Genomic DNA, 22,940 nt, shown 5'->3' with positions numbered 1-22,940 from the left:
TGGACCCAGGGGTGTCCCCACGCTCCGTGACAACGCAGAATTGTTTCCTTTCCCAAAAGGCTTTAAAGCGCGGCTCCGCAGCACAGCAGACTCCTGGCTGTCACCTGTCCCGGGGCACAGCCACGCCCGGGAAAGGCCAGGAGCCAACACCACAGAACAGGGTGAGGATTTCTTCCCAATCCCAGCGGCGTGTGGTCCTCTCGTGCCGCAGAGCTGGGACAGTTCCAGCTGGGATGAGTCCTGCTGCCTTCTGTTCCCCATTATCTCATTTACTCTTCCCCTTGGCACGGGACTGATGTGGACTTCGAAGGAAGAAAAGGAGCAAATTAGAAGGGTTGGAATTCCTGAGTGTTTCTACTGTCACAGCAGCCCAGCCAACCCTGGGAATAACAGAAAGAAGGAAAATGACAGTGGGGAGGCCACCGTTTGTCCCAGTGCCGGTTTCCTCCTCCACAGCTGTATCCAGAGCATCTTTACTGGGTGCCAGCAGCTTTGAATTGCTGAAATAGAGATGAAGACACATCCTGCCCTGAAAACCATGGACAAAATAATGGGAACATGATGTGCAGACGCGTGTGCTCCTGCTCGGAGCCTGGGAAAGGGCTGAGTCCACCAAAAAAGGAGCCACGATGCTTTTGCAGGAGCGCTGCTGCCTTCCCAGTGCCCACAGCACACACCAGGGGTCGGGCTGGGAGCCCGGCGGAGGAAGGGATGTCCCGGGGGCAGAGGGTGACAGTGACATCGGATCCTCCTTATCTGGCTGCTGAGGCACTGCTTATCTCCTCGGGTGCGAGCGCTGTGACAAAGCTTCGCACTCGAGCGACCTTCGGAGCCGCCTCCTGAGCTGACAGCGCTGTCCTCACACGTGGGGATTTATTGTCCCTCATTGCCAAATTAGGGGCCTTAGCGTGGCTTGGGTTTCTGGTAATAACCCTGGAACAAAAATTCCAATCCAGCGCAGCTTGGAGGAGACTGACAGGAGACCTCACCAGGAGCTCCAATTTCTGTGACAGGGACAGGAACCAGGGCAGGGCTGGAGCTATGCCAGGGGAGGATTGGGTTGGATTTTGGGAAGGGTTCTTCCCCCAGAGGTGCTGGCACTGCCCAGGCTCCCCAGGGAATGGGCACAGCCCCAGAGCTCCAGGAGAGCTCGGACAGCGCTGCCAGGGGTGCCCAGGGTGGGATTGTTGGGGGTCTGTGCAGGGACAGGGGCTGGGCTGGATGATCCTGGGTGTCCCTTCCAACTCGTGATATTCCAAAATTCTATGGATAACAACAGCAGCCCAAGGCAGAAGTGCTGAGTGTTCCCAGCGCATCCTGAGCAGGTTGGGACTGGTGGCAGACGGGAGCTGCCACAGAAAGTCAGAGAAATCAGTGCCCTTCTGGAAGGCAGCGGGAGGAGGCTTCTGGCTCTGTGTGTTCCCAGGACGCACTCAGACACACTCACATTCCTGAGGAGGGCGAGAAGTGCACGGAGCAGCTTTCCCAGCCCTCTAATGACAGGGAAGTTGCTTCCACCTGAGCAGGTGCAGTGAGAACCTGAGTGCAGAGACAGCGAGTGCAGAGCTGCTGCTGCCAGGGCAGGGCCCGGGGTCAGGAGCTGCACAGACCCTGCACAGAACCTGCACAAACCCTGCAAAAACCCTGCACAAACCCTGCACAAACCCTGCAAAAACCCTGCACAAACCCTGCAAAAACCCTGCAAAAACCCTGTACAAATCCTGCACAAACCCTGCAAAAACCCTGCAAAAACCCTGCAAAAACCCTGCAAAAACCCTGCAAAAACCCTGCAAAAACCCTGTACAAATCCTGCACAAACCCTGCACAAACCCTGCACAAACCCTGCACAAACCCTGCAAAAACCCTGCAAAAACCCTGCAAAAACCCTGTACAAATCCTGCACAAACCCTGCACAAACCCTGTACAAACCCTGTACAAAATCTGTACAAAACCTGCATAAAAAGTGCACAAAGCTTGTACAAAACCTGTCCAAATCCTGTACAAAACCTGTCCAAATCCTGTACTAACCCTGCACAAACCCTGTACTAACCCTGCAAAAACCCTGCTGCACAAACCCTGCTGCACAAACCCTGCTGCACAAACCCTGCTGCACAAACCCTGTACTAACCCTGCACAAACCCTGCACAAACCCTGTACTAACCCTGCACAAACCCTGCACAAACCCTGTACTAACCCTGCACAAACCCTGCCCTTTTTCTACAGCTGGGCCACAATCACGGCCCTGCCCTCCTGGCAAGAACTCCCCGACCCATCAGAGCAGCCCCTTTTTATCTCCTTCTTCTCCCACACTGCTCCAGGCTGTCCCCAGGAGGAGGAGGTGCCACAGGAAGGTCACATCATGTCACTCAGCCACAGAGATAAAACCCTGAGAGGGGACCCAGGGGAGTTGTGTGGCTCCTTCCCATTTAAATCCCCCTGGTCACTGCCTGGCCCCTCTGGGCTCTCAGGAGGCACTGCCCCAGCTGCTGGCACAGCACAGAGGCTCAGAAGATGATGTCCTGGTAGAGTTTTTTTGTTTTCTTGGGCAGTTGTTAAATCCCTTTAATCCCTCCCTGCAGCTTCTCCCCACAAGAAGAGGATAACACCACTCAGGGAGGGCTGGTATTTAAAATGGCCTGAAATCTTTGACAGTGTCTTGAGCAGGGAAAGGGTTATCAAGCATCACAGCCCCCAAAATAGCCCCTGCATTATCCTGGACTCTTCCTGTGTCAGGGTCATGCTCTGGATAAAAGCCCAATTAGGTTAAATTTTCATAATGTTTTTTCCACAGCTGAAATATAACAGAGAGCACAGATTTCCCAAGGAGATTTTGGAGCCAAAATGCATTGATCCTGACCTGAAGAAAGGCTTTTTTTATTCCAGGCAATCTGGCTGGCAATGACCATAGTAATGATTTATAAAAATCACAAACATCTGTCTCTGCTGAGAACTGAGTGAGCTTCACCCACTCACTCCATGCCAAGACCACCAAGAATCTGTCAGGCAGGACTAACCCTCAACATGTGTTATTGGCCTGGAACAAAAACCCTTCAGCAGAGAGAGCTTTAACTCCCTTAAACTCTCCCCCCTCGCTCTAGGCACAGAGGGCTGGCACTGTGAGGTGGCTGGCACAGCTGCACGGGGCAGATTTCCCAGAAGAAATGGGCAGGAAGGTGCTGGGTTTCATTCCTCCCCTCTCCCTTGCTCTGCAGGCCCTGCAAGAACAACCCAATGCATGGAACACAGAAATGAGAGCAGGGGCAGAGCACTGGTGATGCTGCCCTGGGCTCAGCAGGTGCCTGTGCACTGACAGGGGCTTTTGGAGATGCTCCCAAAATTCCCTGTCCCCTTGTGCTTCCAGAGAGAGGCTTGGGAAAGGTGCAGGAACAGAGTGTAGCAGCAAGGATCAAGCCCTTGCTAACACGGTGATATTTTTAGTTCTGTCAGTCTGATCCTCGGAAAAAAAAAGGATTTTTTCCTTCCCAAAACTCTGATAAACGCAGTAAGAGCAGTAACAATCAGCTGCTTTTGTGGTTTTATCAGCAGATCTCAAAGCATTTCAGAGACCTTGATCTCCAAACTGGATAGAACCCAGATCCTGGGGAAGACGAGGAATAATGTTTTCATCACAGTGGCTGAGAGGCTGTCCTGGTAGAACCCCCCACATTTCCCAGTGCCCAGACTGGGTTTGTATCCCACACGTTTAGGGTATGTCCCTGCCCAGGGCAAGAGCCTGGAACTAGATGGTTTTAAAGCCCATTCCAACCCAAACCACCCCCTGATTCTATGATCTCACCCAAAATTTGGGTGCTCTGGAGAGCAAAGAGTTACATTTCAGTCACTTCACATTTTCCAGTGCACAGCTCCATTAAGGGCCATTTGCAAAATAACAAAACTTTGTTCTTTCTGTGAAGAGCAGCTGAGTGATGTGACAGATCAGCACGGCTTATTCAAGTGAGGCTCCCTCCAGCATCACTTCAATCCTGACCTTGGATGACTTTGCCAGGCAATGTTCTTCCCTTGCTTTTCCAGCATTTTCTCTCTCTGTAAAAAGCAGATAACAACAGCAACACTGAATTCTCCCCTCTGGATGCTGAGGGAATTAAACAGGCAAATATTGTTAAGAGAATTAATGCTCTGAAAACACAGTTGTAAGGACTGGGCAACTCAGTGGCATCATCACCGTTCTCATTACAGACAATATAACCAGTTATGGACCCCTCGTGCTGGGTCTGCAGAGGAACAATCAGTGCCTCTGCTTTGAGCTTTTCACAGAATTATTGAGGTTGGAACAGATCTCAAGATCATCGAGTCCAGCCTGTGCCCCATCTCCACCTTGTCCCCAGCCCAGAGCACCCAGTGCCACCTCCAGCCCTTCCTGGGACACTCCAGGGATGGGCACTCCAAACCTCCCTGGGCAGTGCCAAGGCCTGAGCTCCCTTTCCATGGGGAAATTCCTGCTGCTGTCCACCCTGAGCCTCCCCTGGCCCAGCCTGGGGCCGTTCCCTCTCCTCCTGTCCCTGTTCCTGGAGCAGATCCCAAATCCCCCTGCTGCTGGCTCATATTCAGCCGCTGCCTTCGGCTCCCCAGGTTTTTTTCCGCGGGGTTTTCGATCCCTTCTCCTCCCCGGAGCCGCTGCGGGCGCTCCCCGCTAGAGGGGAGCTTCTCCCCACGAACCGCCCGGGCTGGGACCGCGATTTGCGAGGCTCGCTTTCCACAAGAATTGGTCCTGGCGAGCGCCCTCAGAGGAGTTTTTCTCTCGGTTTAGCTGTCGGGAAGGGGCTCTTGGGCAGTTCTGGTGGGTGCCACGCACGCCCCCAGCCCTGCTGGTACCTCCCGGTTCGTCCCTGGAGGGGAATCGCGATGCGCAAAAACGACGGCAAGGCAGGGAGCAGCAGCCGAAAAAGGGTGACATCCTCCCCGTGAGCCTGTGCAGGGTCCTTCCCATGAAAGCTGAACGCTTTCGTGTCCTCAGAGTGTTTTGTGAGACGTCAAAAACTCCGGGAAGGTTTCGATACCGGAGAAGCTCCGGAGTGACCCTGCCGGAGGGAGGGGATGCTGAGCGGGCACCCCTCACCCGCTGCCTCCTGTGAACCCCTTCCCCGGGACAGGACAGGGCAGGGAGGGCACAGATGTCCCCGCCGAGGCCACAGCAGACTTGTGACACCGCTGACACCCAAATGTCACCCGAGAAGGGCACGGAAAACCAAGCGGAAAAGCAAACCCGCTTTGTGTCTGCGAGGCCGGGTGAAATGAGCTCACTGGCAGTCCCCCACCCTGGGCGCAGATTTGTCCCCCTGCGTGTCCCGAAGCCACCGCAGCCCCCAGCAGAGGGCACAGACACCCAGGGGTCGCTGTCATTACGGACTGCAGTGGTACCCGAGACCTCCCAGCCACAGCTCCGGGGTTTATTGGGCTGAGCATCGCTGGTGATGTTCCTCTGTCCCTTCTCACCCTAGAGCTCGTTCAAGGCTGGACGTGCCCGTTCCTGGCCTGGGGATTTCGTGTGAAGAGGATGCAGGCACTGCCTGAGGGCTCTGTGCCCTCCCTGCAGCCTGGCCACAGCAGGGGACACTCCCTGGAGCCCCTCATCCAATTCCCTTATCCACAGAAAACCCCTCTGGCAGCTCCCCACAGCCTCACTGGTGTGGCCTCACAACATCCAGAAATTCACAGATGAGTGCCCCAGTTCCTTAAAAATTCATCCTGGAAAAAGATTTCTGTGTAGGAAAACAGATCCATCCACAATGAGCAAGGCAGCCTTATTTAAACTGCTGACAGCTATTTATTTACTCATTTTGCCACAGCTATTTTAGAGGTTGTCATATGAGATGGAAATTAAAAAAAAAAAACCAAAAAACTTCTGGCTAATGTGACAGCAGAGCTGGACAAGATGAATCTCTCTGATTGTGACTCTCGTTACCACAAGTTAAATCACACTTGAGGAGGATCTCAACTATTTGCTACCAAGACTGAAAATCCAGGTGTGACATTTTCTCATCGTAGCTAGAAAATATGTTGTTTATTACACAAGATACATCCCTGAGCGCCATGGAAGAGTGGGTGGTGCTGCAGGTTTCAGGGCTGAGAGTCAGCTTGAAATGGGGCTGGAAATCCAGATGTGTGAGGTGTCTGAGGGCAGCTTCTGCTTTGGCTTAGGATGAGTCACTCCTTCACTCCAGTCAGTCACAGGATTTAGTGGACTCGTGTTTCAAATGGAAATAAATGGTGGAAAATGTGCTAAGGAATATTTCAGAGTGAGTGGAAGCTGATAAAAGCACTGACATTTGGTGCCTGGGGCCTGGCAGGGTTACTCAAGCAAGCTGAGCCTGACTTCTTTCCACCTCTCTGTCCTTCATTGATTCCTGGGTGATTTTTAACAGGTCGCCCGTGACTCAGACCTCTCCGTCTTTTGTGCAGAGGTGCTGGAGGCTCAGCTCCTTGATAAGGCACAGCAGGTTCTGCAGCAGATGTGACTTTGGCGTGAATAAGCCTGAGCTCACCGGCACCCCTGCGGTGGCCACCACTGACGCAACGTCTCGCTGGGTGACATCCCGGTGACACCGTGGGCACTGACACACCGGGCACTGCCCTGGCCGCCCAGCACCACCTTCCTGGCACTCCCACACCCCTCCACACCGGCTGGGTGCCCCTGAGGTGGCACAATTTTGGTTGAAAAGAGCCACCTGGGTTGTTTTTTCCCTTCTCTCACAGGCTCCAGGTGGCCGGTTAAGGTCCTGTCACACTCTGGAGGTGCAGGTCGGTGAGTCACAGCCTGGTTTTTTCTCCTCTGTATCCAGGATTTCACTGTGAAAGCCTTGAGCTGTCCAAGCTGTTTCCCAGAGTGCTGGGAACACACAGCTCCCAGAGCTCTGCAGTGACAACAGTGACACAGAAACAGCACAGCCGGGACAAACCTCCCCCAGGGCCCAGGAAAGGGCCTGGCTTTACCCAGAAAATGCCACAAAAGTCCAGAAAAATGATCAAGCAGCAAATAAAATTAGCACTACGGGCTACAACCTGCCAAGGGCTCGCTCGGTGTGGGAAGGGGAAGCACTGGAGGTAGCATGACCGAGGCGTGTGGGAGGAGGCACAGAAGGAAAGCTGATCCATCCTCCTCCTCCTCTGCACCGCTTCAAAATACGAGACCCGGCAGTCAAGGGGAGGCTCCGAGTGTCCAGCGAGCCCCAGGAGCACCGACAGGACTCAGCTGTGTCTGCAGCACTCAGCAAACCTCAGAATGTATGGCCAGGAGGGTCAGGAGAGCTCAAGAGTGCCAGCGAGTTCTTAAAGGACTGCCTGGGTTGTTTTGATTACTAATTATGCATTAACATTATCTTTAACCTCAGCTCCTGCTGCCTGGTCAGTGCTGGACCTGTCAGCTGGACCGATCGGGGCTGCCTTCACCTCCCTCCCTCCCTGGCTGCCCACAGCAGAGGCAGGAGCTGCTCTGAGCAGGGGATCCAGAGTGAGGGGTCCTCCCTGAGCCACCTGCAGCCTCTGCCCATCTCCCATTGCTCCCTGCCACCAGAACTGCCCAGCTTTCTCCTGGAAGGTTGTGCAAGGATGAGCAGCCCCCCTGTGCCAAGGGCCTGTCCCAGGGTTCTGATCCCATGGTTCTGATCCCAGGGTTCTGGTCCCAGGGTTCTGGTCCCAGGGTTCTGACCCCAGGGTTCTGATCCCAGGGTTCTGGTCCCAGGGTTCTGACCTCAGGGTTCTGGTCCCAGGGTTCTGGTCCCAGGGTTCTGACCTCAGGGTTCTGGTCCCAGGGTTCTGGTCCCAGGGTTCTGGTCCCAGTTTCCTTGCTCTGGAGGGAGCTCTGGGGACTGGCAGAGGTGCGAGGCAGTGTCCTGCCAGGGAGGGTTGGGGGTGAGCAGGGTGGGCTCTGCTCACACAAGGACTTGTCTTTCTCTTCTAGATGTGGGTCAGAGCCCCCTCCTGAGCCCCCTCAGGTCAGGATTTGATCAGGATACCAGGCACAGACCCCAGGGGCCACTGCAGGGACAGATGTGACACAGATGGGGGTTTACATTTCCCTGGAGCTCCCCACAGTTTTTCCCCTTCTTCTGAAGTGGATTCCAGCACTTCAAACCCCTTCAAGGCTGGGTTGGCTGGAGACCTGAGCCCCCTGGTCTAGTGAGGGGGCAGGGGGGGTGGAATGAGATGATCTGTAAGATCCCTTCCACCCCAAACCTTTCTGTGCCTGTCCTGAGGCAGAAACTCAGCCCCTACTCCTCCCCTGGGTCCCGTGGAGGCTTGGGGGGCACAGCAGGTCTGTGCCAGAGGCTCAGGGCTGTGCCCGAGCGCAGTGAACAGGTCAGGGCTGGCAGGGGAGGAGGCAGAGCAGGACGGGCAGCACCGAGGCTCCTGCCCTGCCTGCACAGCCGGTTCCAGGGCACAGCAGAGCTCCCCTGGCAGCCCCGAGCAGAGCAGGGCAGCACTGCCTCCAACACTCCTGATGAAAGGGGTGGGATTTCTCAGAGCATCCACAATAATCCCTTCACAAGCCCTCATCCATTTCCTGGAAGCTTGGCCCTTTTTTTTTCTGTGCTGTGAAGCCCAGGCAAGCCTGAAAAACCCGTTGGGTTTTGTTTCATGATGGTTTTGTGTGCTGTCTTCCCCCGGCGCGCGCTGCCAGCGCCGCTGTGCCGTTGCTATGTTTTGTGGTGGTTAAACACAGCACGGCTCCCGCTGCCAGCACTGACGTGGACCCTGAGGATCTGCAAGGAGTCAGAGCAGCCCCAGAGCCCTGCAGGGACAGCGTGGGGCCAGCCCTGCCCCAGGGCCCCTCCTCACACCCCGCACAGAGCCCGGCAGGGCAGAAAAAGCTGCAGCTCTGCATTTTGAAGAGAGTCAAACTCTCCACGGGAGGCTGTGGGCACCAAAACAGCTGGAATTCAGCTCAAAAACGTCCCAAGCGAATTGTTTGCACCCTCCGAGCTGAGGCTGGGATAAGGTGGGGGCAGCAAGATGGGGATCAGGCTCTGCTGCCAGGAACAGGGACAGGAGGAGAGGGAACGGCCTCAGGCTGGGCCAGGGGAGGCTCAGGGGGGACAGCAGCAGGAATTTCCCCATGGAAAGGGAGCTCAGGCCTTGGCACTGCCCAGGGAGGTTTGGAGTGCCCATCCCTGGAGTGTCCCAGGAAGGGCTGGAGGTGGCACTGAGTGGGGACAGGGTGGGGATGGGGCACAGGCTGGACTCGGAGCCTTTTTCCAACCTAAATGATTCTGGATTTCTCTGAGACTGGCAGCACTGTGGGTGGAGAGCATTCTCATGGGTCTGGCACCCTGTGGGGACCCAATCTCTGTCACCCCAAGCACTGAGGGCTGCCTTTGCTGTTCCACAGGACAGACACACAACACAAACCCCCAGGCTGGCTGGGACTGATGCAGAGCAGGGCGCTGGGCTGTGCCCCAGACCCTCCTCACCCTCAGCACCCCTGGGAGATGCCTGGGGCAGGAGGAAGGGGCTGGGGCGCTCCCCCCAGCACCTCCCTGAGTGTCAGGAGAGGCTGCTGCTGCTGCTGGGATTGCAAAACCCTCGCCTTGGTGTTTGAGGCTGGTTTTTGCCAACGTTTCCAGGGTACAGCAGTGACTAATTCTCTCCGAACTTTCAGTTTCAGCCTCAAGCACTGCGTTTCAGAGGGACCTGGTGTGTGTTGTGTGGCTAAAAATCCCTCAGACAGCTCAGGGCTGTGGCTATCTAGGGCAGAACTCCTCAGATCCAGAGATGAGCCTCACCAACCCGGTGCTGCGGGGAGCTGGCAGAGCCAGCCCTGGCCCCACGAGGCAGATGGGGCAGGGATGAGCACCCCCTCCCCTCCCTGACTTTCCTACAGCTGCTGAAGCACTGCTGGCCAAAAGAAAAGTCATTTGTGGTCTTGCGAAGTCAATGAAAAATGCTGCAAAAACGAGAATATTTGCAGACTGAAAACTGAGCAACAGTTTGGGTTTTTTTTAAAGTAATTTCTATAAAAGCAATCTCCGGACATTCATTAGAGCTTAATCAGCAGTTAAAGAGCAGCAAGAGGGGTGAAGGCATGAGGACATGGATGCTTTTGCTTGTGGGGAACCTGTGTTCAAGCAGCAGCCTGTGCCTCCCTGCTGCTCTCCAGGAGCCCTCCAGGAAGGCGTGGGGCTCCGTCCTGCTCATTCTGGAAAAGTACAGAGCCTGGGAGAAGGCTCTGGATGCAGGCTCCGGGCAGGGAGGGGGGGCTTGCTTCCACCCCTGGCGTGTGAAAAGGAACAGGGGCCTGGAAAGGTGCCATGGAAATGGTTTTCAATAACAGCCTCTGGAGACGGGGCGGGGAGGGGACAGGGCCCCGCAGAGCTATGGCAGGAATGTCCCCTCAGGAACTGGCTGTTCCTTCCTGCAGCACCGCGTCACCGCAGGGCTGCACAGCCCCTCTGAGCAGGGCTGCTGTGTGCTCAGCCCCACAGCACGGCCCCTGCTCCGGGGGAACGGGGAGCAAGAGGAAATGCATGGGGCCGGGCATCCAGCTGCTCCCGGCGCTGCTGGGGAGCTGTGGAGAGCCCAGGGGTGCTCGTGCTGCTCCCACAGATGTGGCCAAAGGTCCTGTAAAGCCCCTGAGTCTCCCAGGGGTTCCCAGCACAGCCAACACCTCCAAGGGTGGCCCTGGTGTTGGTGATGTTGGTGAGCATCTCCTCCACAGTCCTGTGAAAGGAGAAATCCAACCCCGCGCCTTCGGCAGTGACAAGTGGCAGCTCAGCTGCCACCACACTCCTTGCAAAGCCATTTCACTCCTTGCAAAGCCATTTCTCATGTCTTTAGCTACCTTTCGAGACCCTGGCTGGAGGGGAGGTGGAAGAGGGTGAGGAAATCGAGATCTCCAGTGATTTGGTAGAAAGCCAGGTTGAAAGGGGAAGAGCCCCGAGCAGCTGGTGCCTGTTCTGATGTGGTGATATTTTATCTCCGCTTATGTCATGGTGGGAAGGGCAAAACAACGGGCAATTAATACCTCTTTACCAAGGGTTAAACTGTGCTCCTGAATGGAAACTGGCTCGTGCAGGGGAAGGGGGAAATGCAGCAACAAACCAACCGTGAGGGATTTCAGCTTTCCAGAGCCTGGATCCTTCACCCACCAGCATCAAACACCCGGCTCTGCACCCAGCTGCTCCCCCCTCTGCATTTCTGTGCCTCCCCCTTCCACAAGGAACAAAGGCTCGGCAGCTGAAGGTGCTGTGGCACCAGGTGAGCCCTGCCCGTGGGACAGGAGTGTCCCAGGCTGTTGTGAGAGAGGAGAAATCCACCTGCAGCACTGCCCTGCTCAGCATGGACCAGTTTGCTGGGGATGGAGACCTCCCAGAAACAGCCCTTAGAAACAGAGAACTCAGAAGGACTCGGCTGGATGTGAGTGCCTGGTTCTAGGTGAGAGCACAAATCAGAAACTTTTCATCCAGTCTCAAAACCACTCAATATTCCTCCAACAGAACATCACAAAGAAAAAGCTGCCAGCTTTGGAAATACCAGCTATTTCCACTTTGAATTTGTGGCTGAGGAAAAGCCCTTCCTGGTGCACGGGTGTGTGGAGGTAAGAGAACAGCAGTGTCAGGAACAGGACTTGGATCACCACCATGATCAGTGTGACATCTTTGTGCCACTTGTCATTGCAGTGTTGGGTCCTCAGAAAGCACTGAAAACGTTAAGAATGGTAAATTCTTCTTAAACCTTAAAGAAAACTCTTTTCTATCCTCTTCTATCTTCTCAGAAGCCTTTGTGTCACCGCCAGCCCAGCTGTGTGTCACAAGAGGAAACACTTCAGACCTGCAGTTTCAGATGCTGCACTGGCAGAACCCACAGCCAATGGAGTCCAGTCCATGGCCCTGCACATCCCTTCCTGCCTGGGAAAAGGTTCCTGCAGTGAAGAGCCTGGCAGGGCCTGCTCCATCTGCTCCTGGAGCACCTGGAGGCAGGAGCAGAGCTGTCCTTTGCTACCCCAGGAATGTCACATCCCCTCTCTAAAGCAGCCTGTGGTGCTATTTGGGGCTTCTCAGTAACACTACAGGGTGTGTAGTAAACAAAGAACTCCTTTGATTCTTTTCAGGAATTTCTTTAGGCCCTGGTGGACAAATGGCATTCTGCTCCTCCTGAGATCTGGTCGATCTGGAGTGAGAAACGGGTCCAAAATTGGATCTGGAGGTCCAAAATCAGTGAAAGCAACCAGCGAGTTTACAGCTCTGCATTTAGCATCCCTCCTCATCCCTTGCAGCCCCGTTAACGCTTTGGAATCTCAAACGTGCCCAGCAGCCCATTTCAAACCAGTGCAAAGCCCTCCAGCGACCCCAGCAAACCCCAGCTGCAAGGCAAGCCCGGGTTCTGCCTCCCGGTCCAGGAGCAGGGCAAGGAGCACGGGAGAGCAGAGCTCTCCCTCGGGACGAGACCTCCAGCTCCCCCTGCTTTTCCCTGCCTCCCTTCCAGCTGTGCCCAGCTGTTTCTCTCCCTCTCCCTGCCTCCAAACCCACGAGTTTCATCACACAGAAAACATCCCCACACCCCCACCCGGGAAGATCGTTTTGCTCCAGAAATAGAGCGCGCTATACTTGGGATGCAGCCCGGGCGCCTCAAAAATAGCAGCTGGCGGTGCCAGGCGGGGCCGTGCCGCCTGCCAGGACAGACGGACAGGGTGCCAGGGGGAAGGTCCTGCCCTTGCAAGGCCATAAATGACCATGGTGGTGCCCAGCAAAGCCAATTGGTGCCTGGCAGGGGCAGCAGGGTGGGCAGCGCGGCGCTGAGCCCCGCCGGCTCCCTCCTGCCCTCGCCGGGACCCCGCTCCCCACGCTGCACATTCCTGCGGCTCATGGAAGGCATTAACACCAGATAAAAGTACAGAGGAGCCCAAATGGAGCATCCTGACGTCAGCCGTCCCCGAAAGCCTGGAAGGGAAGCTGTAAACAGAGGAACAAAAGGAGTTATAAACACCCATCCCCACCGGCGCCCGCAGAAAGGCGTTTAAAGGATGGAGAGAAACGAGGGAAAGGTGCTGAAATTTGGGGGCTGGGATGCACGCTGGCTCCCCGAGGGAGGAAAATCTCCTAATGGAGTCGGAAGAGCGAAAGAAAGACCGAAAGGATTTTTTTTTTCTTTCTCCTTGCGAACAGCTTTGTTCCCTTCTGTTCCTCGCCGTCAGTAGGAAAGGGTGGGAGCTATTGTTCGATCCCGCTCTTCAGCTGCCTCCTCGCTCCCAGGGCAGCCAGAAATCCTTCAAAGCGTCCCGGTGACGCTACAGAGGCTCCAGCCAAGCTACAGCAGCCAAGAGAGCTTCAATTTTGACCAGTTCGACTGTTCCACTCTCCCTGTGCTCATCTCAGTGGGTGCTACAGATGCTTTTCTGCGCCTTGGAAAGCCCTGAGCACCCGGGTTCCTCATTCTCAGCCACCAGTGAGGACTAAAGGTGTTCCCAAAGGTCATCTAAAGGCGTTTCTAGTGCTCATCTCCTGCCCTGAGGTGTGACCCACCCAGAGCTGGGAGTGGGAGAAGTGGCTGTCACACAGACGTGGTTACAGGAGCACAGAATGGCCTGGGTTGGAAATGACCTTAAAAATCCTCTCATTCCACCTCCTGCCACGGCAGGGACACCTTCCACCGTCCTAAGGTGCTCAGAGCTGCCTCCAGCCTGACCTTGGGCACTGCCAGGGATCCAAGGGCAGCCACAGCTGCTCTGGGCACCCTGTGCCAGGGCCTGCCCACCCTCACAGGGAGGGATTTTGTGTGTGTAACTGAGCTAAATTTCCCTCCAGGCTGGCTCCCAGACCACCAGCCAGGAGCCCTGCCCTCCCAGCAAAGCCCAGTGACACGGGGGAAACGCCACAAAACCCCAGACAGAGCCCGGGTTCACCGCTGATGCCATCGCAGCTGACATGGGGAGGGCTCCAGGCTCTGTTTTAACAACAAAACCAAGAAAACATCCTGTAATGTAACACTGAAACCAGCACCTACGTGATTAAAATAGAAAGATGCACCAGCCACCGAGTTTATGCCTCCTGTTTACATCAGCAGTGTCTCTGGCAAATGAGAATGAGGGCTGAGCACTTGGAATCACAAAAGCAGCAGAGATCCCATTTTCCTGTCCTGTATTTTAAATGCAGGAGGGATTCTTAAAATCACTGAATATTCTAAGCTGGAAGGGATTCACAAGGATCATCCAGCCCAGGTCCTGGCCCTGCACAGCCCCAAAATCCCACCCTGGGCACCCCTGGCAGCGCTGTCCGAGCTCTCCTGGAGCTCTGGGGCTGTGCCCATTCCCTGGGGAGCCTGGGCAGTGCCAGCACCTCTGGGGGAAGAACCTTTCCCAAAATCCAACCTAAACCTGCCCTGGCACAGCCCCAGTCCTTCCCTGGGTGCTGTCCCTGTCACAGAGAGAAGACCAGACCTGCCTTTGGGACGGCAAACAATTGATGTAATTTTTAAGTTATCACCCAAAAATCCCTGAAATACATCTCTGCAATCATCCAGATTTCATTGCAGAAGGCAAGAATGGACAGAAGTTACCAGTTGCTTTGCAAGTATTACAGAGTGTCAGGAAAAACTGTTGGAGTTAATGCACATCTGCAGTTTATATCCTCCCTAAATTAGAAAAACCTGCCATTAAAACCATATGGTGCCATGACCCAGCTGCCAATTAACAAAACCTTAACAAGGTTTGAAAGATGAACAAGATACTGATGTGTGAAAATTTTAGCATAGATCACATTTTGACAAGAATGTCAATCATATACTGAAAATAAAACACTTCTTCCTAGTGCATAAAAGACCTGGAAAAAGCCATCATTAGCCATCTCTACCACACCTGCTGGAGAACACAAAAAAACCTCCTTTCAAATTAAATTAAATTATCTCAGAAATTAGGAGTCTAAAAATGACACTGTAGTTTATTATTTGAGTACAGGTGGGAGTGAGATTTGGCTCTGAGACAGACTGTAATTCAAAAAAATACATTGTGTAGTAAGAACCTGTTAATTTGTAGCCAACTGGTTACTGAGTTAGGAGGGGACTACGTCATATCAGAGTCCTCTGGGAGTTTATTTTTAAACATCCCTATAGTTTAGGGATGAAAAAGTATTGATATGAGAGGGGCTGGTGTCACACAGAACCCTTTGGTGAGAAATAAAGCATTTTCTGTGGCCCCCGTGATAGTCCCGACGTGGTGTGGGCAATGGGGAGACTGGAAGGAGCTGGGTGATGAAATCACTGTTCCCACAGCCCTGTCTGGGCACCAGCCCAAACCTGGGTGACATCTGAGGGGGTTCCTGGTGCCCACCGTGCTTCACCCCCTCCCATCCACCCAGCACATCCACGAGCATCCTCTCTGTCAGCTCCAAACCCCAAAGCGGCCGCTGAGCGCCCACCTGGAGCTCACCCACGGCTCCCCTGTGCCCGAGGGGAGCTGGAGCTGCCCACGGTGTCTGAGCTCAGCCCTTCCCCTTCGTGCCAGGGCTGCGAGGGGAAGCCCAGGGCGAGTCAGCAGGAAACACGAATGCAAATGCTGCAGCCTGAGAACCCGGCTCAGGAAACCCCCGGCCAGCCTGCCCGGCCCCAGACACCCCCAGGCACCCCCAGGCACCCCCAGATACCCCCAGGCACCTCCAGACACCCCCAGAACAGCCTGCCCGGCCCCAGACACCCCCAGGCACCCCCAGGCACCCCCAGCCATCCCCAGACACCCCCAGACACCTCCAGGCACCCCCAGGCACCCCCAGGCACCTCCAGACACCCCCAGACCAGCCTGCCCGGCCCCAGGCACCCCCAGGCACCCCCAGGCACCCCCAGACACCCCAATACACCCCAGGCCAGCCTGCCCAGGCCCCAGGCACCCCCAGGCACCCCCAGGCACCCCCAGACACCCCAATACACCCCAGGCCAGCCTGCCCAGGCCCCAGGCACCCCCAGGCACCCCCAGCCCCTTCTCGTGGCTCAGCACAGCCAGCCTGGCACTGCCAGCAGGGACAGCAGCCACACAGGGCAGCTACAAACCCCTGGGAATGAAAACTCCCATGGAGAAGGGAAAAAAAAAAATCAAACCCACACCTGGAGGACAGGCTGCCCACACCATATAAAGACAAAAAATACCAAAGCTGCTTTCTGCCCTGGTTCTGGCTGTTTTTCTTACAATACCAGAGCCAACTCGCTCTGTGCCAGACTAACAGTGTCAGGCCCAGGTAGGACCTTGGCACTGCTCTCCAGGCAGGCACAGGTTTGAACAACTGCACTTCCAGAGTGGCAAATAGCTCTCCAAAGCAGGAATCCTTCACCCAGCCCAGCAGCAGAGCAGTTCAGCTGCTTCCCCTCAGGTACCTGGGTTCATCTCTCCGAGGCTGTGCTCAGGGTCTCAGGCAGCTGAGAGTCCTCCCAGCAATGCCAGAAAATTCTGCCTCTCCCCAGTCTCTCCTTTAACACCTTGGTCCCATTTAACCTCTCACACCCTCAATGGGTGCCAGCAGGACCCACTTGGGCCGTGCCACTCCTGGATTGCCCACCCTGTGGCCTCTGTAGTACACAATGTTGTGAGGAGCCACACACAGCACAAATCTCTGAGTTAATTTGTTCTTTCAGCATGAGTGGATTTGAGCCCGTGTTTTAATTGTTTTCCCAAGCTCCCTCCAGCCTTGGATGGGAGCAGATTTGGGGAAGCCAAAGCCCCGGGCAGAGTCTCCCTGGCTGCACTGAGTGTGTCACTGACACTGCTGCTGGACCAGCAGAAGGAAGAGGTTTAGATGGGGTTTGAGGTGTCGTGATTTGTCACCACACTGTGACAGTCACACACCACGACCTTTTCTCCTTCCCCGTCCCCCTGGGACTGCGGAGTTGGGGAATGGGCTGCACTTAAACATCACTTCCAAACAACTCCCAGTGCCCTTTCTGCTACCCTGGCAGAGGAAAAAACCCAGGTGGTAACCAGGCCAACAAGATCTGCCTGTGAGTGATCTGGATGCGATGTTCTTTTTTTTTTTCAACGCGATGGCATCACACATCCTTGTGGCCCTGCGAGTCTGATCCTGGGGTGACTAATCCAGGATAGTCCCTATGCCCGAGTACACCCTGCACCTCTCCAGCGCTGATTACAACAGGCAAAAGCTCTGAGACGAGGGGATTACCCAAGACACGTCTAATCTGGAGCTCTGGGTCTGTTTGTCATGTGCTAACTGGGTAGGCTGTGTCCCCTGAGCAGGCTGGGGGGGTGACACAGGGCTCCTGTGCTGTGTCCCCTTGTGGGCTGGCCAGGGACACCCCTGGGCTCTGGGGACACATCTGTGGGTGCTGTGCTAAGTGCTGCCGTGGCTTGTGTTCCCTTTGGGGTGTTTTGGTGGCATTTGGGGACCCGAGGGCAGCTCTGTGTGTCCCCGTGGTCGCTCTGCAGGGCACACAATGGGCATTGTTTGCCTTCGGGGCGGGTGAGCAGCCTCTGGCTTGGGAGGAACAAAGCCCGGAGCCAGTTCCTGCAAACACAAAACATGCCTTTTTATCACTTCATGACAAATTGGTTTGTCAGCAGCAGGAAGTGATGTTTGTGCCGTCCTCACCGAGGGGAAACTCCTCGTGGTTTCCATGGGGATGTATGCAACTGGAGAGCTACAGATTGGTACAGACTGAAAGCCCCGCAAACGCCTGCCGAGTGCCGGGGTTCTGGGGCTGGACACCACGGGATGGGCTCAGTTGAGTCCTGCCAGCACGGGGGGACAGCCAGCTTATTCCCAGAGAATTGGGAATTTAAAGCCCTAAACCGGGGTGAGGCATGTGCCTTAATATCCCAATCAAACAATGCAGCAGAGCTAGGAGGATAAAAAAGGGGTGGAAAGTAATGATTCTTCTGCAAAGTTCATCCTGGCTGTGCCACCAAGGCATCCTCCTCCTCCGGCCCTCACCCTGCTCCTTCCCCACTGCTCCCAGTAAACCCCCGGCTCTGAGCCCATCCATCTCCCCAGAACTGTCCCTCTCAGGTGACATTTGGCAGTCTCTGTCCCTCTCAGGTGACATTTGGCAGTCTCTGGTCTCTCCCTGTGTCCTCCCCTTTACACCGGGAGCAGTTTTGGGTCTGGGTGCGATCCCATCCACGAAAGGAGCGCAGGAGCCTGAGACTGGGCAGCGCCAGAGTCGGGTTACAGCAGAAGGATCCCGATAAAGACTTGGAAAAGGGCACGGGATGTCGGAGCTGGGAGCGCCGCTGGCTCGCAGGGACCGCAGCCCTGCTGGCTGTCACAGCAGCCTTTCTGCTGAAGCAGCTCTCTTTTGCACCCCTCTGTCAGGTGCCTGCTTAGGTTATAAAAGCTGATCTGCTGCCAGGTAATGAGTTTTATTGTTCCAAGAAACACATAAACAAGCTCCCGCGGCTGTCAGGGAGCGGATTTCTGTTTGAATTGCGATTAACAGGCTGGATTTTTTTTTTTTTTTTTTTTATCACTTGCATGGCCAGGGCTGCCAAGGTTGTATTTTTCCACTGAACGAGCTCTGCTTTGCTTTGACGGTGAAAGTTTGTTCCACCCTTTACTGCAGGTGTAAAAAGGCTCACGTATTCAGAGACAGTCTTGCATATTTAATCAGCACAGCAATGGCAGGTGCCAAGGGATTTTCCATGGACAAAGGGGTTTTGCAGGATTTGGGGAGGATATTCACTTTGAGGTTCAGGTACACTTCAGCAAAACAGGAGTTTCTGACTTCTCAGTGCCCAGGGATCTCTCCTCTTTTAGCTGCTCCATTTTTTTTTCCTCCCTTGGTGTCAGGTTAAAGTCGGCGAGGGCTGACGCGCGGCGCTGACGACAGAGCTGCTTCGGAGGGGCAGCTCACGTGGAAGAACTTCAGAGGCAGCAGTGCCTCATCCTGTCCTTCAAGGGCACCTTCTCCCAGGAGAGGAGTCCTGGATTTTAGCATCAATAATCCCCCAGGTAACTCGCAGGACTGCAGCAGGAGTTTGTGGTGCTTTGCTCCTCTTGCTGCGTGACAAGAGCTCTGTGCTCACAAAAACCTTCGCCTGCACACCAAAGATCCCAACTGCCTAAATTCCTTGATTTTACACTCATAACCTGCTGTGTGTGTCCGAGCAAAACCATTTTTGATGGGGCAAAAGTTGGATCTGACTCTGAATATCAGACATGCAAGAACTGGGGGCTCCCTTTGGAGTGAGTGTGGAAACCCAGGGTGCTGCTGCTCCCTCAGCATCCCTGTCACCAGCATTACCCTGCCGAGGAAATCAAGCTTCCAGCTGCACCCCACACCCTCCAGCTTCCCTGGGAAGGGGATGGCAGAGCAGGGATGCTGTCCTGCCCCCAGAGCCCATGAGAGGGGCAGTTCTGTGCCAGGGCCCAGCATTCACCCTGCTCCTGGAGCTCCCCTGCCTGGCTTTGGCTGTGCTGCACCAACTCTCCTCATTGCCTCAACAGAAACACCAGATCCAACTCACTCCAGTGATAATCTCCAGCAGGAAAGAATTTATTTGGGTCTGGGTAAGAAAACCAGTGAGTTGCTGGTTACCTGATCCCTTGTCATACCCTGATTTGTTTACAGAGACAGCCCAGCCAGCCAAATACCTCACTCGAGGCATCAGAGGCACTTTGAGTTGCAAAAAGGATTTAAGGAGATGGGACAGAAAAAGAAAAACACTCTGGGAGTTTGTGCCAAGCCTTAGAGATCTGTTACTAACAGGTTAATTTTTAGACTTAACCTTTCAAGCATTAAAAGTAAACAAGGAATAAGAAAGCTTATTCCTCCTTCTTAGGAGAAGGACTATTTTAAATTCACTGTAGCCCAGTGCCCAAGTCTCAGCTGGTTCAAACTGTTACAGCCATCAGGGCAGCCAAATCCACTCCCAGCTGAGAAGCCAGCCTTGGCTCCCTGCCACTGCACACAATTACATGGGGACAAAGGAAAGCTCAGGTTAAGAACCTGCAGTCGTTTTTAGTCAATTATGTTGTTTAAACCCATTTTTCTCAGTCAAGACCCGAGGCCAGAAGAGTTGAAAATTACAGCTCTTCACCCTGGAGCTTCCACATGAGTTCTGGGACTGTGAAATGCAGTATTTTAAAGAATATGTAATCCAGATGAATAGAAATATCATAATTTATTCCATTTGTATAAAAAAAGTTATAATCATGTAACAAAACTATGTCTTCATAAGAAGAAATATATTATTTCACATCATAAATAAATCAGCAAACATACAACCCTCAACAACTCAAAAAAAGCACTCGCCTGGTGCTTTCATGTCAGTGCTTGGAAAACAAGAAGAGCTGACAGATATACACACACAGGATTATAGTACCAAAAAATACTGAGGTATTTGGTTTCTCTAGAAATGAAACTTTACGTTTGTGAAGGCAAAAAAAAAAGGAACAAAAACCCCAACAACAACGCATTAATGTAAAAAATAAATAAATAGGACTGTCATATAAAAGGGGACAGCATCAGTGTTGCTCAAAGTGTCCAGGATGGGGAATACTGGTGAGCATGCTACTACACATGGAGCAGGCTTAGGACAGACAGAAGACAAGGAGGGACAGCTCAGGAAGAGCCAGTGTCCTTTGATCTCTGTGCAGACATCCAGACATTTGTTGAGCAGCCAGAAACCCCTGGTTCCTCTGGCATTGGGTGAGCTCCTCTCCATTTCCGACACCGTTCTGGGACACGCGAAGGACTCCCCACAAAACACAGTGACACTGTCCCTGTAGTTATTGCACTTGGAGACAGCAAGGCTGAGTCCTGGCCACGACTTTCACCCGCTTTTTCAGCAGCTGGGGGAAGTGGTGATGGGGCTCTGCAGGTAGTTTAAAGCACTGGACGTGGTGTGAACAGGGATGGAGACGGGGAAGTTGAACACGGTGGTGGTGGAAGCCCCTCTGTCCAACACTGCCATGGCAGGGCTCCCCGCCTCTGCCGAGCAGTTGGGGGCAAGGACCTGCGACTCGAACTGCAGCAGCTGCCCCATGAAGCTGAAATTGGGGGAGATGATGCTTCTCCTCTGCTTGACAAACTCGAAGGCTTCGTCCAGCTTGACTCTGTTGGTCCTCATGAGATAAGCAAGGCAGATGGTGGCTGAGCGGGAAATGCCAGCCTGGCAGTGCACAAAGACCCTTCCTCCCTCGCTCTTCACAGAGTCTGGAAGAATCAAAGCACACGGTTAGCAAACAAGTCTCGCTGCTTCCAGAGGTGGGAAAAGCACAGACTGCTGTTTTACATTTCTTTAATCCATCCCTTCCTTAGCCTAATAGGTGCACCCGGAGCTTTTGAGACAAAGGGAGTCTTTGTCCTGAGGAAAGCAGCTATTTTCACTCTGGGCTCCAATTCTAATTACACTAATAGCTCCTCCAGGTCACTTCAGCAGTCTTGCAAGATTACTTTAATACTGATCCGCTTAAATTCACTCTTTTCTGCGAGACCGGTGCCTCTTGAACCAAGATTTCAAACAGCTTTATGAAGCTAAGATAATGCCCGTGAATAGAATTAAACTAATGGAAATGTTCCCCAGTGTGCCTTCCCAGTGGAATGTTATTCCCCGACCTCAAGTGGAGGATTTACAGGGGAAAAAACTATGCCAAAAATCGCTTCCCAGGGGACATTCACCCAGAAAAAGAGAGCTCATTTACCGATGAAATCGATCGCCTCGTTGAACCAGGAGCTGATATCCGCCTTGTGGTTGTCCTCCACGGGGATGCTTTTGTACTGGTAGTGCCCTTCGAAGTGGTTGGGGCAGTTGGCCGAGACGTTGATCAGCGCCGTGATGCCCAAAGCGTCCAGCATGTCCTTGCGGGAGGCGTGATAGGCGCTTCCCAAGTACAGGAACGGCAGGATTTCCACGGGCCCGCCCTGCAACACAGAGGACCGGCCCCGGTCACCCCCGCCCGGTGCTCCGCGGCAGCGCCCGCCCGGCGCTCCCCGCTCGGCGCGGCGGCGGCTCCGCCCGCGGCCCCGGCGCTCACCTGGTCGTAGAGCGGGGTCCCGCAGGAGCTGCAGCCCGAGTCGGCGCTGCCGGGAGCCGGGCTGGCGCTCAGGGGCAGGCTGAGCCCGGCGGGGGCGGCCGGCTTGGTGCAGAGCTCGGAGCAGGCGGACGCGAAGGCTTCGTAACCTCCTGCGGGGCAGAGCGGAGAGAGGGGCCGGGGTGAGCGCCGAGCGGCCGGCAGCGAGCGGGGCTGCCCGGCCCGGCCCCCCGAGCCCGCGGGGACACTCACCCTTGAGGAAGCAGATGCGGGCGCCGCGGGCCTCCCTGCAGAGGGTGCCGAGCGCCAGCAGCATGGTGCTGTCGCGCTTGGGCATTTCCAGGTCGGCGCTGCGCTCGTCCAGCAGCACCACGGTGTGGACGAGCCCCTGGCGCAGGCGGGCGCGGAGCTCCTCGTTGGGCACGACGTGCTCCAGCGCCAGGGCGCCCTTGGCGCGGCGCCGCACGATGGTGCTCAGGCGCACGTTGCAGGAGCCGCGGATGTGCGCGGCGTTGAAGGAGAAGAAGGAGCGGCAGTCGAGGACGAGGCACTGCGCGCCGCGCTCCTGCAGCAGCGCCCGCAGCGCCTCGCACTCCAGGGCGCACACCCGCAGGTTGACCATGGCTGGCAGCGAAGGGATGGCAGGGAGGGCGGTGCGGTGTGCGCGGAGGTGCCGCTGTCCCCGAGTGTCCCGGTGTCCCGGCCGCGCTCCGCCGCTCCCGCGCTTATATGGGGGCCGCGCCGGCGGGACGGCGTTTTCTCAATGGGGCCGCGTCACGTGGTGTCAATGGAGGGGCGGGGCTGCCGCCGCGGGTGACGTCACCCTGGCCGCGCGCCAGCGCGGGCGCGCCCGGCCCCGCCGGTGTGACGTCATCGGCCTGGGAGCGCGCGCGGGCCCGCGCGGGGGCGCGCCTGTGTGTGACCCCCATTTACACTCATTTACACACCTAATTTACACACCTGTACACACATACACATCTTTACACACACGCGTGTGCGCACACCCACCTACTGCACACA

The 22,940-nt window shown here is 55.1% G+C and overlaps 1 protein-coding gene across 1 annotated transcript; it reads right to left on the bottom strand.

Moving 5' to 3' along the window:
- Positions 1 to 20,049: 20,049 nt before the first annotated feature.
- Positions 20,050 to 22,653, bottom strand: DUSP1 (dual specificity phosphatase 1). The gene is made up of 4 exons (XM_063413444.1): positions 22,173 to 22,653; positions 21,924 to 22,072; positions 21,591 to 21,810; positions 20,050 to 21,102 (listed from the first exon to the last, which is right to left on the bottom strand). The coding sequence occupies exons 1-4, from the start codon at positions 22,540 to 22,542 to the stop codon at positions 20,732 to 20,734; spliced, it is 1,110 nt and encodes a 369-aa protein (XP_063269514.1). The 5' UTR covers positions 22,543 to 22,653; the 3' UTR covers positions 20,050 to 20,731.
- Between the last annotated feature and the right edge of the window lie 287 nt (positions 22,654 to 22,940).

The sequence above is a fragment of the Prinia subflava genome, chromosome 16 (assembly GCF_021018805.1).
Source record: "Prinia subflava isolate CZ2003 ecotype Zambia chromosome 16, Cam_Psub_1.2, whole genome shotgun sequence".
Classification (NCBI taxonomy): domain Eukaryota; kingdom Metazoa; phylum Chordata; class Aves; order Passeriformes; family Cisticolidae; genus Prinia; species Prinia subflava.
This window is presented reverse-complemented; position numbering and strand designations above follow the sequence as displayed.